Raw genomic sequence first — 15,782 nt, 5'->3', positions numbered from 1 at the left:
ATGAAAAAAAATGCAAAGAAATTACGATGGAAAATAATGAACATAATTGAAAAATAATAAGAAGCAAATGCTCTAAAAAATGTGTGCTGTACTGGTGGACTATAAAATATACATTATAAAATAAGGGCAAGAGGCATTCCAGGTCGAAAAAGAGCAAAGAATAATTAATTAAAGAATGTCTAGAAGTAGCATGACACCATAGAGACAAAGGTGCATCACATTCATTATGTTGCAATATTCATCCTTTGTGTATCTCATTTTGTTAGAGAAATCTTTTTTTGAACTAGACATAAAATAATCAGTGTATCTGTAGCCACCAAGGAATAATAATTCACCTACCTTTGAAGTCCATCATAAGTTACAGTCTCAATGTAATCAAACCGGCTGTCAACCCAGTAAAGCCTCTTTGACACAATATCCAAGGTTATCCCAGCAGGCCAGCCTAATTTTGTTTTTATCAAATCCTGACGATTTGTGCCATCCATGAAGGCCCGTTCCACTTTAGGATCACCAGACAGACTGTCCCAGTCTGAGAAAAACAAATAACTATAAAGAGATAAAAAAGAAAAAAGGTCACATTTCCTTGAGATTTTATAAGAAACCCCAGCGTTTCACATGGAATTTAAAACCAGCACCCTTACAGAACAGAATTTGTTTCTCAGCTGGCATACTATGAAAACATACTTTATACTTTCTACACAAAAAGTAATTTTCATTTTCTTTTATAGAATAAATCCATAAAGAAGCATGCTTTCATCCAAAAGACCTCAGAAGTACTAGTTTTCCTTATTAAATCACAGACTTAAATTTACTGTCAGAAATAAACGAAAGCAGCAGCCATGACTACAAGTTGCATGAAATTCCTCTTCCCATTCTCTGAAGATCCATGTTTTCATGGCTTACATATACTTTTGAAACATATGGATTAGGAGACACTAACTTTCCTGGCTTCGTTCCATCTCTTTATTTCAGATAGTGGGAGATCTGTGGATGGTATCATAACTGAAATCTTTAAGGATAATACTACTCTGCAGGGCAATTCCACAGGTCCCATTTTCAGTGCTGCTCATGCACACACAACTCCAGCCATGAAACAGATTCCACACATCATAAATAAATGCATTGCACATCCCTCTCATAAATTAAGGTGCAGAATAGGTTAGGATAGAATGCAAATGTTCAAAATATTTTATATCTGATTCTAAAATGACCACCCCTGCTGTTTCCTAGTTGTTTTCCATTTACATGGCGATAAGGGGAATTTCTGACATCTTCTACCATTATCTGATAAGTATCACTCACCCAACAGTTGGATCCAGTGCTATTCCTCTAGGATTTCCAAGATTTTCAGCAATAAGAGTCACACGGTTTGTTCCATCCAAGTTAACCATATCTATTCTGTTCACACTGGTCTCAACCACATATAGTTTATTGTTAACCCAATCCACTGCTAGATTTTCAGGTGTGTCAACTGAAATATTTAAAACTTCTTGGAAATCAGAGCCATCAATATTAATAGAAAAAACCTGAAAACAATACAAATATTGTCAGTACCCACATGATGTTTTGAATTGCAAGTCACATGTTATTTGTCTTTTATCATCACATTGATCACCATTCCACAACTATATCTGTATCTGCCAGCAGACACAAGCAAGTTACCCTCTAAGTTATTCCTTAGGTTAGGATTTTTTTGCAAAGATCTGGAAACCAATGCAAAAATTGCAGAAGGCTTGCCTTCAGCTAGCATTTCTGCAAATTGGACAAGATAAAAGACTAAAACAGCCTTGTCTGTTAGCAAAAGGTTGAAAAAAAATCAAGAGGAAAGTGCATTTGCTTTCCTGGAATCCAACAAAACTCAATATTTTTACTGATTGAAAACAAATGATCATGCTTTGGTAAAGCCCTCAACAGTGGGCAGAAACAAGAGGGGGAGCTCTTACTACAGCTTCCACTAAGGGGAAATAGCAAAATGAAGAAAGTAAGGGAAAGCTGTCCATCCTCACAGAAAGGAGGTCTCAGCTTGTGGTCTCCTTTATCTAAGGCTAATTTTAAGAGCATCCTGCTCAAGAAGAATAATGTTATGTTACAAGCAAGTTCAGAGCTACATGAAGTAAACAGTCCAAACAAAAACTTTACATATACAGTAATTCTGTGATTATAACGCTGGGAAATATGAGAAGGTAGATTTTTTTTTTTTTTGGAACAACAGCATGAGATTTGGAATGCATTTAAATGAAAATAGAGATGACCAAGTAAATACATGCAAGAAAAATAAGAGCTGAAAGAGTTGTTTAATTTTAAATATTCTTCGGTTCCAAGTAACAATAATCAAGATAACCACTTAACTGTCTACTCTGTTCTTTGGAAACCCTGTTGATGAAAGAGCTTCTGAGCATTAGGTTATCTGGGAGTACACTAAATGAGATAAAGATGACACAAAACACAACCCACAATTTTCTAGTTTAGTTTATGTTTTAACCTTAAAAAAGAAAAAAAAAAGGACAAAAAAATGCCCTAGTAATATCATTATTTTAAGACATCAGGTGGAAATATTCATCATTTAAGAAAATTCTAAATGCAAATGTTTTCATCTGGATAGTCTAGCTAGAACTTTATTAGATTAATTAATCTTAATTAATTAATTAGGATTAAACTATACTGGGCAGATAAAAATGCAGTCCTGGCTACCTGGGGTGTGCAGCAAAAATCCCTTATTATCTTTTATTTATACCTATTACAAAGACTGAATAAATCTCCTGTCTCATAAAAGTGCAGATTTGATCCTGACTACATTCAGCCATTGACAAAGCAACTGCAGCAACAGGAACCTACTACAGCCATAATAAAAATGCCAGAACTGTGAACAAGTGAAAAATTGTCCATACAAATCTTGCCCTACTTGAAAGCCACATAGTGAATGTTCTTTCCACAGAACCAGAATGGAACTGGTTCTGTGGAAAGAACATTAAACATTATATAGTTTTTATTACATGTCTTATGTGTAGGTGCAGAATTATGACAGTGACACCAAATTGATCCATCAGTGGCATTAGCAGGAGCTAGGTCACAGATTCTCCTTCACTCTGCAAGACGATCAACATGAGGACAAAGATTATGAACTTTCAGCATTTGATCTAGGACTTTCTTTGGTTTCCATAAGTTATACACAGAAAAAAAGAACAAGAGTGCCATCCAACTTCCACAAGAGTCTCCAGACTTTTTTAAATGACTTTGCTCTACTGTGTCTTGAAGCTAAAATAATTAATCTTAAAAAAAAAAAAAAGAGAAAAGTAACACAATATTGGCTCATTACACAAAATACTGTCAATATTTGTTATTCAAGCTCAATTACAGTGCCATTTGAAGTATACTAAGAAGTCTGATTTTTATCATCTTGGAAGGCACACAGCTTTTACATTTTAAATGATCATGTTTCAAAAATTACTGAGAAAAATTTGCTCCGTTTTGAAAGAATGTCTACTATTTCTCTTAATTAGTTTTTTGGACTCAGTCTCAAGTAAAATTAAAAGTTGCTCAAGACATTCCCATATAATAGGATTCTTTGTTTAATATGTCACATGTAATAGTATAGTTGAAAAAATGCAGTCATTAACATAAAAGTTTTCAAGGAGCTTTTTTGTTAGAAAACAAAAATACAGCCAGCTTTGGCTCTCAAAAATGAGGGCCTATCAACACATTCTGCCTCTTGAAGTTCTCTACTTCCAGGTACACAGAAATACATTCTTCTTGAAATTTCTGCCAACCTTATCTTGCACTGTGTCGGTCCAAAAGATTCTGTGCAGGTAAAAGTGAAAGTCCACTCCAACTGCAATCCCACGATTCTGTGACTGCACCAAAGTACGAAAATTTCTTCCATAAAGATCTCCAATCAGTAAATCACGACCATTGGAAAAAATAATCGATGCAACACCAGCTGAAAGCAGGAGGGACAGAGATATGATTACTCTGCAGGCTAGATATTTTGCAAAGGGGCATTGCAATATATACATACTGGTTCATACACACTGGACACAAAGTTTTAAATAGATGCTCTGACTACAGTCTGTATAAATGTTTCTATGTGAGTGCTAACTTGCTGTGATTTGCCTTTGGTTTGCACACTTGGAGCAAATCAGGCAGGAACATATATTTAAAGCCATACCAGGTAAAACTTTTACAAAACCCCTGTGCAAACACCAAAAGACTATTTCTATTAAAGCTAAAATGAACCCAGTGAAACTGACTTAAAGCAGGTACTAAATTCTCCCATTTATAAGAGAGAAATACTTAGCAAATGGTGAGCTGAAGACTGGTCTGCAGATGTGGCTGAAGAAAGAAGGAAGAGGGAGGGAACTGAGCAGTTCTTGCTTCTCTAAGAAATAAGAATGCTAATCTGCTATGCCAAGCAGGAACTCCCATTCCCACCAATTTTCCGCAGGTAGGAGCACCTGCCTTACCCAATAGCCTGTTAGGACATTACATCTCCACAGAGCAGAGTTTCCTGGGGCCTGCTTTCAGAACTGAGCAGGGGATCAGGAGAAGCAGCCTACCGCTGATGAGGAACTACACTCTGAGTTACAAGTATTCTTCAGAGCTCAGACTCTGCGACATGACACTCAAAGCCAAGAGCATGGCTTCTCTCACAGGCAAGTGTTTGATCTCACCATTCAGCAAAACCATCTTCTGGCAAAGTTCTAAAAAAAAATGATGTTTCCTGGTTTCTTGACAACACTAAGTTCCATACAGAGCATGACAGAAAACTGTCCCTCATAGAAGTAAGAATTTTTTTGTTCAGGAGTGCTCCGGCAATAACCTCCCAACTCTGCAGAAGTCAGGGGTGTTGAAAAAGCAATGGAGCCTAAAAGACATTTGAGAAGCAAAAGCCCTGATGAGGCAATCAACACCAACCTACACATGCCAGCAGGTACAGAGTTCTGACATTTGCTGATATTCTGAAAGCTGTCCTGACCATAACTCCTTAAGGGCACAGTTAAAATCAAAGAGAGCTGTGTGGCACAGACATTAAAACTATCCCATTTTATCTAGCTTTATCTATTTGCTCAACAAGACACTTGAAGTGCACTAACCTGAAGTGTTGGCCCGACAATGCCGGTGATGCTCTAGGAAATAACCTTCCACACAGTGGCACTGGTGATGTCCCACACGATCTTCACACAGCTGGTCACAGACACCCCACATCTGACAGTCATCAAAATCTGTCAAGTGAATAAGGCATATTCATAAAAAACACTCTGTAACTTTGTATAAAATTCATGTCGTAATTAAGAAGCTGCAAGTTTGTCCTCTCTGCTTGTTTTATATCTATTTGCGAAACTATAGCATGAAGAAAGAGTTTGCATGCTATTCCACAGTGTTTCAGTTTTGTATTTCTGGATAACAAAAACCCTGTGTTTCCTGCCCAAGGACCTACCTGCAATTTTGCCCCCTCTCAAAAAACTACTAACCAACCAAAAAAAAAAAAAAAAATCTAAACCACACCTGCCAGGAGAAAAGGAAAAATAATTTCAAGGGATGTCTAATTTCCACAATACAGAATATGTCTATGAAGTATTTTTCCTGCAAAAGATCACTATACTTGGCACACACAAAGACTTGGCAGGATTTAAGCCCACTCTGAAGGTGAGCTCCACCTTTATTTTAGTACAGTGCTTAAGCCTTTAAGTCCTACTTGAAGGCAGTGTTTATTAGCTCAGATTTAGTACCATGCTAACAGGTATCTCATTTACAATTAAAAGCTCTCTATGTACTAGAACCAGCAAGAAAAAGTTCCTTTTAGCATGCAAAATACCATATAGGTAGAGTACTGGATCTGGAATTATACAGTACTGAGTGTCAGCCATTCCTTCACGAAAAATTTTGCTCTGGTCACAAATGTATGTCTAGATTTCAGCAAACCAAAATACATTGACTCAGATTTACAAGCCAGAATCTGATAACTAGGTTTACAGGGCAGTCAAAAAAACAACAGAAGACTCACTGAGACTGCACCAGGTTTGGGAATGTGTCCTTCATTTATTTCCCACAAAAGCGTGAAAAAATTGAGGAAATTTCATGTCTTATTTCTCTGTCTCTATAAAGAGCAATCACTCTGCCATTGCAGTTTATACAGCCTTAGGCCACCCAGTATTCTCAAAAATATACAAATTTCATTAGAGACTGAGCATGTGAAATACCTTTAATGGCACAAACACCATATCTTGGATTGAAAACGCAGATATTTACCCCTTTCTTTTATTAGGCAGTGCTAAGTTTCATTATTATGAAGTTACTCAATTGCCAGCTACTGAGATAAATCATTTGTGCTACCAAGTTACAGCAGCTTTACAGTTACCTTTGCATTCTTGTAAATAGTCTTCTTTTTCATGTAAATTATGTATGTACTGAAACCCCACAGAAGACACAGCCTTTCCACAATGCAAATACAGAACACCCTTTTTATTTTGAAGTATAATGTTCTGCTGTCTTCAAATACAGCCACTTTCCAAAAGTAACAAACAATTCAACATCATTAACTGTTTTTCCAGGTACGCAACACACATTACTGAGGCAGAAACAAACTCTCTCAATGTAAACATTTAAAGACCAGTAAAAACTTTTGATAATAAGCCAGCCACCCAACAGTACATATTTTTAAACCTAATCATGCTGTCAACTATGTCTTTAGGTCAAAGTGAAAGAGGTCTTTATGATATCTCTCTGGTTGGTTTCTGTGTCACCATGCTGCCATTGTGCTACTAAAATTTTCATACATTTGCTGAGATTTTCTATTTGCCAGCACATCCACACAATTTGAACTAACTCGCCTTCCTGGAATCCAAACTTTCCCAATGGGTTGTGAGAAGGTACAGACATCTGTAATCCCTGGACTTTACTCACCAATACAAGTCCGACTGTCATTGCTGCTTATTGTATATCCTACAGGGCAATAGCACATCCCTCCTGATGGAGAGGAATGACAGCGATACTGGCAGCTCAGCGCAGCGCAGCGTGACACGTCTGAAAGGCAAATAAAATATTTCAGAAACACGCCTATTCCCAGAAGAACACCTTTCTGCCTCATTAAGAGTTACAAAGCTGAAGTCTTTTCTATGGTGAGCCTTAAATTTCAAGTACAGCTTTTTAAAATCAATCTGCAGAGAAAATTATATACAAAGCTCCATAAAATCACATACATTTACATACATGTAAGCAAGGGCATGGAACACAGAAGAGAAGGTACTGTTTTTAATAGGCTTTTAGAACTGAGTTAAAGGATAAGCATCAATCTTATATGTACCACCAATGGTAAGTACTGTGTAAAAAGGTGACCAGAGGAAGCCATCTGTAATGCCCCAAAACTTTTCATGGTTCCACCAGGCCTACTTATAAGCAACACGTCCTTGAGCTCTATCTATTGGCACGTAACCTCATCATTTACTGTTCTATGTGAAAAAGCCCTAGTATGTTATATTAAGAAGCATATGCATATCATTCCAATGTATTAGAATATACTGTTTGCATTGTCTTTGTGGACAAATGCTTCTTTATCCTTTCATTCTCCCCTCTTTTTTTACTGTATTACTTCTACTACTATTTAATAAATAATTCAGTGGCAAGCAAGTAAGTTATGATCATAAAACACTTGACAAAGAAGGAGGTGAAAGTCAGCATTTTCCTTTTCCTCAAATTCTTCTGTTAAATGCCTTGCTTTGTAGCTCCTATCTGCTGTAACTACCAAACCACTCATCAAAGCAAGAGGTGCATCTTTACAATAAAGTTTCATTTCCTCTTATTTTTTTCTGCCCTCCTATTCCAAAAGGCATGATTTTGTTAATAGGAATTTTTATCTTCCTAAAAATTAAAATACACTGGTCCTTGTCCTCAGAGGGATTTGATATTTGTAAGATTAGAGTGGAATTAACAGGAACTATGTATGCTCATTGCCTCCAACATAAAAAATGCAGTGTACCACTAACTGGAGAAACAGACATCCCAGGTAAAAAGATATTTTTTTAAATCCTAATCTTTAAAGTGAATTAGTCAAAGTTTAGGATATACTGATTCAATGCTGTGTTCTGATCAGCACAAATCATTACTTCTTACACAAAGGGACAAACAGATATTTAAATAAAGAAGGTATGTAGCACACCTTTCCCTGACTTTACAAACATATTTCAGGGTATGGAGAGCAAGTTAAAATCCTTATTTGTGAAATTTCATGTACAAATTAAAAAAAAATAAATGGTCTCTTTGCAGCATATATGCCTCTTTCCAGTCAAAACAGTGCTAGTGAAAATAGTGAGCTTCCAAAATTTCAGTATTGTTTAGGAGACAAAAGGTGAATGTAAAAAGATGTCAGTGCTGATGTTTCTGCTATTCTGTCTGTGTTTTTCATTCCAATACATACTGCAGTGTCTGCCTGCAGTGATGTTAGTTTCATCTTCTCCTTCAGGGCAGTCTGCAGTTCCATCACACACCTTCCCAATTGGAATGCAATGCCCTGATCCAGGGCAGGCCCACTCTCCTGGGTAGCATTCATGGTGACCACTTTCTATGGAAAAGAAAAACAAGAATAATGAAGAGTATATTTCAAATACTAAAATTTCTTCTCTAACAGCTTCCCAAAGCATCTCTATCCTTCAATATCCAGTTTCCATTTCTTGCATGCAGCTGGGAAAGACTATAAAGAAACATTATCTATACTTACTTGTCATGCTTTCTTTTACGTTCAAACTACAATGCCAATGATACTTGGGTAGACAACATATGAATCCCTTTATTTTTCTGTTTTGTTAGAAAAGGTAACACCATTTAGCTTTAAACTAACCAGTGCACCAGAAAGGGAACTAGTTTTGTGGTTTCAAAACATATAAATGCTATCTGGATAAAGAGACTTATGTTCATCATAGAAATGGCCAATGAAAAAGAAATCTCATTCACACATTCATTCATTAAAGCTTCTGTTTCTCACATGACAAATCTGGGCAGGATCAGAGTTAATTTCATTTTGAATCAATGGAGCTTAGTTATTAGAAGCCTCATGTCTCTTAACAGATGACCTGAAAAATATCCTCAGGCAGAAGAACCAAAACAAAACATAAAAGAGAATATATAAAAGAAAAAAAATATATTGCTATATGCTAAACTTAGTTTGCATCATACTCAGTATCACAATAATTCTCACACGCAACAACAAAAATATTGCTGGAGTTTAAAAAAAGAAACAAAAATGCAGGTGGAATTCTAAGGTTTTAAAAGAAATTAGAAGTATTTAGAACATCTTGACTGGTCTAAATTTCATAGATACAGGTTAGTGTCATCTTTCTCTGAAAATACCATTGGAAGTTAGCAAAAGTATTTACCACATCCTCTTTCATCTTCATTGTCTTCACAATCATCATCTCCATCACAAATCCAGCTCTGATGAATGCAACGGCCACTCGGGCAAGTGAAGAAGTTGCCTCTGCAAGTTGCATAAGCTACAGAAAGAAACATAAGAAAATCTAATTGCTCTAAGCAGCTAAAAGGTTAAAAATAACAATATTGTGTCATATACAATAATTTTTCTATTTCCTTTGCTTGGAATTACCTTTGGTTCATCCTAAAATTAGGAAGATGACAACAACACAAGTGTAACTATATGTATTAAGAACCAGACTCTCAGAACCAGTCACTCAGTCCAGCAAATTCAAATACTAATGACATACCCAGGAACTTAGCAGCTCAAGACAAGGTCTATCAAAATAGCATTACAATTTTCATCTTTCTGTACAGAAGACTACTTGTAGAACAGTGATTAGCTTTTGATGGCTGTACAGCCAAGCAATCTGCTTCCTGCTATCTGCTTGAACCAGGTCTTGTAAAACAGTTAGAGAAAGTGGCAAAAAAAAGAAACATCATACTGCAAGAGTTTTCATCACTCCTATCTCCACAGTCATCATCATGGTCACAGAGAAAGGCTTGCGGGATGCACTCTCCATTAGCACACTGGAACTGCGTACTGGTACATCCACGTGCTGAAAAAGATTTTAGCACAGAAACACATACAGAAAATGTGTTTAACTCCAAAAAAAAGTCTATAAAGAAAATTTGTTTGGGATCAATCTGCACAGGGAACAACTTACTGCAATTAGCTTCATCGGAAGAATCTCTGCAATCAACTTTGCCATCACATCGCTGGCTTACATTAAAACATGCTCCATTTGAACATGATAACTGTTCACATCTTGGGTAGTCTAAAATAAAAAATCCTTTATATTAGCATGAAGTTCAACTATGATGAGTCATATCCATCTAGTGTCAACAGAGTATCTTTGTTTAAAGGAAAAAGGGAATACAAAACTCCATTACTAGTAGTCCTATACTAGTAATCAATTTATACAGTATACTGTCTTCTCCAACAAATATTAAAGAATATCCTCTAAATGGATACTACAAAACCTTGCAAGCAACAAAAGAAAAATTAAATGCTTTCCCACAGTCCAAAAAGATTTGCAACCCAAACACTTTACAATATGATTGAAAGCAATGGAACATAAAAGGAGAGCAAGCAGTGAACATTTGTTTTAGTCTTTATACCTCAGTTTTACACTATCCCGATCTTAATAAAAGTATTTAGATAGCAAAGGATTTCCTGAAATTTACAGTTCCTATGTCCTCTTCAAGTGTCTTGAGTTATCAAACTCAGAGACCTCAGGTTTTAATACTTTTGTACAATTAAGCCAAGGATTATTAAATTTCCAGGTTCCATGAACAATGTTAGAACTGTTGTTTTTTATTACTTGCTTCCCCCTTCACAAAAGAAAACAGATTCTGCAGAAATAATGACTTTTTAGGTTTTGGATATTCTACTTATATAGATGACCTATATGCAAATACAAGGGATGGTTTCAAATGTTTCAAATTAAAACAAATTCTGAAAACACTCATTCATACAAGCAGTCAGTGAGTTCAGTGGAAGTATCCAACTAATTAAGCATATGCACATGCTAGAGTTGAGTAAGAGAACATGAGCTCATAGTTTATCTTGTTGCTATGTGGACAAAAGTTAAATTTTTCAGTCAAATGGCAAGTAAGAAAGCAAAGAATTGGTAATTTTAGAAATCAGATTTATTGAACCTTTGTCTCTATATAGAAGATAAATGAACTCAAGACACAGAAGAGCCAAATAATGTTTTGCACCTTTTAGATTTTCAGTTTGAATACTTATCCCATTTTACTTTTCTAAGGGTGAATAAAGCAGATAGAGAAGACTCTCAATTAGGCACATTTTCATTTAAACCCTTGGAATCCAAAACATGGGTTATAAAATTGCTTCAGTCAGGTATCAAGAAACCTGCAATTTTTCCAGACAGTGGCAAACTGTTTTGCTTACTTCTGCTGTTCCATGTATTATCACATACCCATGAAACTTCAATTACCTATGGAATAGGCTTATATGATTTTAACTGTTAAATTGTTAAAATGAGAGGATAAGTACTACAAGTCTAGCCTATCTCCCCAGCTGATTCATCTACATTTCATTTGTTTTCACTGCAGTTAATATAAGGTGGCAACCTGCACTAGGAACAGTGTGTGCCTAAGCGAAGAACAGTAATTACGGATTAGAAGGGTTCCAGCTACAACATTACTGCCTGTGGCCTTCTAGTGATAGCTCCCAATCTTCCATTCTGAAAGTCTGACAATGCCAACATGTTCCCTAAGCATTCTCTGGTCCCACTTCTCAACCAGACAATCACCTTTCTAATACGTCCTTTTCTTGCTTCAGTTAGGCTCAGATAAAACTCATAATGCTTTGGAAATAACATGAGTTTTGAAGTGTTACCTCTGCCTACAGAAAGGACTCAAGAAAGGCCTCACCTGGGGCCAAGTTTTAAGTTCACCATGGAATTAATACTTTTTCCCTGCCTGAAAGCAGAGAAGGCATCACAGGGAGGAACCATCAGGAGTTCTGTGGGCCAGCAGAAACACTATGGCAGTACATTGTATTATAGGGCAGATGGAAGAAAAGGAAGAATACAAGGTATGTGCTTGTAGATGCACTGAAGTACAAAAGCTTCCATGGGTTGTATAATGGATAGTTTTGTAATTTTCCTCACTTTTCTTCACATCGCACAGAAATATCTCCAGTGATGTTCCAAACCATTTCCAATGGACTGACGTCAAGTAAATAAACAATTGAACCCATTGCCTTGCACTGCCTGTTTCTTCAAGAATGCCCAGGCAGACTAAGAATCTAGCCAGTAATAAGATTTTTCTCAAGCTTATATTAAACTCCCCTACAAGAAGGAAAACTTTGTCTTCTCTCCAGCAGCAGGCTTGGAAATGCCCTCAGCCTAGCAAAATCTTTATTATATTATAAAGTCTAGTGTATTGTATAAACACAATCACTATAAAAAAATACCAAGAAAAGCCAAAAATAAAGATGTTTTGAAGATACTTCAAAATATATATTCTGACTAAATTGCTGTTTTACTAGAATGTGAACAAATGCTTTTTTCTCTTATTCTCTTTTCAAAACTGTGTACAGATTATTTATTTTAATTGTACTTGCACAGGCAAGAACGTTCTTTGAAAAGCCTGACAGAGATTAATGTAATTTTTAGCTCTGTATAGGTAATCCCATTTCCAATCCTTTGTCGAAAGACCAAGGTTAGTAAATTATAGTTCTGATCACAGTCTGCTCACTGATCTGAAAGATATTTTTCACTGCATTCTGCACTGCATGGTTCAGGAGCATCTGTGCCATCAGGACAGTTCCTCAGTACCTGGGTTAGTTTTATGTAAGGAGAAGTAGAAAAGGTAAACGAATCAAGGAAGAAATACTGACTTCTGTAAGGGCTCAATGGTGAGAGAATGAAGGAAGCCAAAACAGAACTTCATAACAATACTAGGATATCTCAAAACAAAGGAATGCCTGTCCTTGCAACTGTAAAAACCCCAGGACTCAAACTCCCTTTCTTTCTCTCCAAAATTTAGAAGACATTAGCTATGAACTTAGTTCTACTCTTATCGCCAAATGGGGACTTCTTAAAAGGAAAAGAAGAATATGAACCTTGGCAGCAAGAGGGGAGGAATGGGATTAATTCCCTAAACAGAATGATCTATACAATCCAGCTTAATGAAAAGTTCTCCAGCAAATGAAGTTGGAAAGTGAGTATCATGACATTTTAAATTTAAGTGGAAAGGTCTTACATCAGTCACTGCATTTGGGGCTTGCAAAATAAACATTTCCTAGCTTTTATTTTAATTTTTATTCAGACTAAGAATTCTCTGTATACACCTGATCCAAGATTAGTGCATTTGAGTATAAAATCCCACAGCTGCACAAGAACTGATAACAAACAGAGAAACTGATCGTAATGTCTCTGTTGTAGGGGGCATATGGAAAAAGTGTCAGTGCTCTGCAAATGACTTGAAGGGGTTCTCTTCCAGGCAATGGGACTTTTTTTCTTTCTACGTTGGTGACAAATGGACTAGAAAGAGCAAACAAGGAAGGATAAGGTTCTGAGTTAAAAGGACAACAAGGTAGGTAGTTTGCACCTAAGGAGGTCTGGGAATACAGCTGTACAAGAGAGTGAAAGGAGACAATATGAACACAACATTAAGAGAAAAGTGAAGGGACAGAAAAAATATAAACACCGTTTTCTTTCACCTTGTTTTGAATGCTCAGTAGCTTCCAACATAAATACTGCTTCCTTTACCTTCTCCTCCCAAAAACCTGTGGCTAATTTTACAGAAAACTAAAAAGAAGAAATGTTTCCATAGTCATGACAATTCCTAGAAGATAATATGAGCTTGGTGAAAACAGGGGAATGTTTTTCACCTATGTTCATTCCAATGCTCTGGAAGAAAGGGAGCTCTTCTTTCTCTCCCCTCCCCTCAGGCTTTTTCTTAGCCAAAATACTTCTACACAATCTGTCTCGCTGACGCATGCCAACGCTTCAGTTGCAAAATATAAATAACTAGCAAACACCAGCACAAATGACAGATGAAGCATCTTCCTCCTTGCAACTGTTGTGGGGCAACAGTTGCGAACATATTTAAATGGCATCTTTCAATGGACACATGGAAGATGTTTGAAACCTATGTCACAGGGATTGCCAAACCTACATTATTTTGCACTCTGCCTAACACTTCCGCTCTGCAAGCTGGAAATAAATCCATACAAAAACAGCAAGAGGAAATAGTTGCAACTAGTATTTGATTCAGCAAAATCTGATTTCTGTCACAGAGTCAGCAGTGCAAGCTTCTATAACCCTAACCCACGTTACAAGGAGTAGAAATAATAGGAAAAGAAAAAAGGCAATTTCCTACTAACAAGTGTCTTTTTTTGCAACATGTAAAAACATTTTACAAAATAAAGTTAATTAAAACTCTTTGATTCACTGCCATGAGTCACCACCCCACAGTGGGCAAAGCATTGCCCAGACAGCTCACAGCCTACCAGAGACACCAGGAGGGAGACTTACTCCAAGCCCAAGAGCTACATGATACCAGGCAGTGGTCATAGCAGAGGTGCTTCCAGAGCTGGCAGACAGACTAGACCCTCATTCCTGGCCTTAATTCCTGATTTTGAACCCTGAGACTCTAGTCTTTGGCTGGCTGCCTTAGAATGCTCCAGTTTTTCTCCTTCCCTGTCCCAAACTCTTCCTGGTGGAGATACTTCCTTCAGCCTGAACTTCTCCCTCATCCTATAGCTGCTACATGTAATTTTTCCAACATCCAGAATATTAGTCTCTGACTATGGCCTTTTTCATCTTTTTTGGACTACATCCCTTATGATGTCCTCAGTTCTTGATCTCCGTTCACTTTCACCCTGGTCTCCGCAAATTAATCCCAGAGCTGGCTGCCCGCTTCCTGACCACAACAGCTATTTAGCATAGCAAACAAGAGGCAGGAATTCACAGGTTAGGCAGCTGACCTATGGCAGCAGCTCAACATCAAAATTAGAATCAAAAATCCAGTGTATCTTGGCCCACACTCAGCCCACTAGCTTCCAGCATCATGTCTTTAAAGTACTGCCCCTCCCTCCCTCCTGCACTCAGCTGCCACAGCAGTATCCAGAAAGGTTATTCTGTCACAGCAAAGCAAAATGGACATGGCTGGGATTTTCATTTTTCAACTACGAAGCTGAGGCAGGAGAGAGAATTCTTGACTGAAAGAAATAAAGTATGTACCAGAAAAATGACACCAGCTGCCTACTCCCAAAAAGTGTTTGCTACCCCAAATAATCTCCCATTTCATTTTGTGTTTCTGAAGTTTTAAAATTAAAGTATTTGCTAGCTGCTGAGTATTCAAAAAGCTAGAAAACAGCCTGATATGTGTATTCAAAAAAACCTAAAAGCCATAATTTTATGAAATCAAAACAGCTTCAGTGCACTAATTGTATGACCTGTAGCTGAAGCATTTGTTCTGATGTTTATCTTAGTCTCTGCATGGGCAGTTTTCCCTTGCTGTTAATCCCATTAGCAATAAAATGGACTAAGGCTCTGAATTCCTTTGTTCTGGCTTTTTACATGTTTAATTGCAGACTTACTTTATATTGGTGACATTTTGCATTTGACTACTTTCTTATATAATGTAACTTATTCAGGAATAAAACTTTATCTTCTTTACAATCTAAATCTGTTTTCAGACAGATGAGTGAGTGCAAAGCATAAGTAAAGAGACCTAAGTTTCCATTTTGTTATGCTCCATGAAACACCAGAATCAATTATAAATAGCTTTATTCTTTTGTTGTTCATGGATGTTTCATTTTTATTTATGAAAACTTTTAG

The 15,782-nt window shown here is 36.8% G+C and overlaps 1 protein-coding gene across 1 annotated transcript in view; it reads right to left on the bottom strand.

Moving 5' to 3' along the window:
• LRP2 (LDL receptor related protein 2) overlaps window positions 1-15,782 on the bottom strand; it is a 114,804-nt gene that overhangs the window by 76,107 nt on the left and 22,915 nt on the right. The window contains exons 5-13 of the mRNA XM_053982835.1: window positions 10,128-10,238; window positions 9,906-10,019; window positions 9,366-9,482; window positions 8,411-8,554; window positions 6,901-7,020; window positions 5,091-5,219; window positions 3,768-3,937; window positions 1,303-1,526; window positions 340-546 (exon numbers count right to left, since the gene is read on the bottom strand). Of these exons, the coding sequence (XP_053838810.1) occupies window positions 340-546; window positions 1,303-1,526; window positions 3,768-3,937; window positions 5,091-5,219; window positions 6,901-7,020; window positions 8,411-8,554; window positions 9,366-9,482; window positions 9,906-10,019; window positions 10,128-10,238 (1,336 nt within the window). The remainder of the gene's footprint in view (window positions 1-339; window positions 547-1,302; window positions 1,527-3,767; window positions 3,938-5,090; window positions 5,220-6,900; window positions 7,021-8,410; window positions 8,555-9,365; window positions 9,483-9,905; window positions 10,020-10,127; window positions 10,239-15,782) is intronic.

Source organism: Vidua macroura, chromosome 7 (assembly GCF_024509145.1).
Source record: "Vidua macroura isolate BioBank_ID:100142 chromosome 7, ASM2450914v1, whole genome shotgun sequence".
Classification (NCBI taxonomy): Eukaryota; Metazoa; Chordata; class Aves; order Passeriformes; family Viduidae; genus Vidua; species Vidua macroura.
The sequence above is the reverse complement of the archived record's forward strand: the minus strand, read 5'-3'. Positions and strand labels throughout refer to the sequence as shown.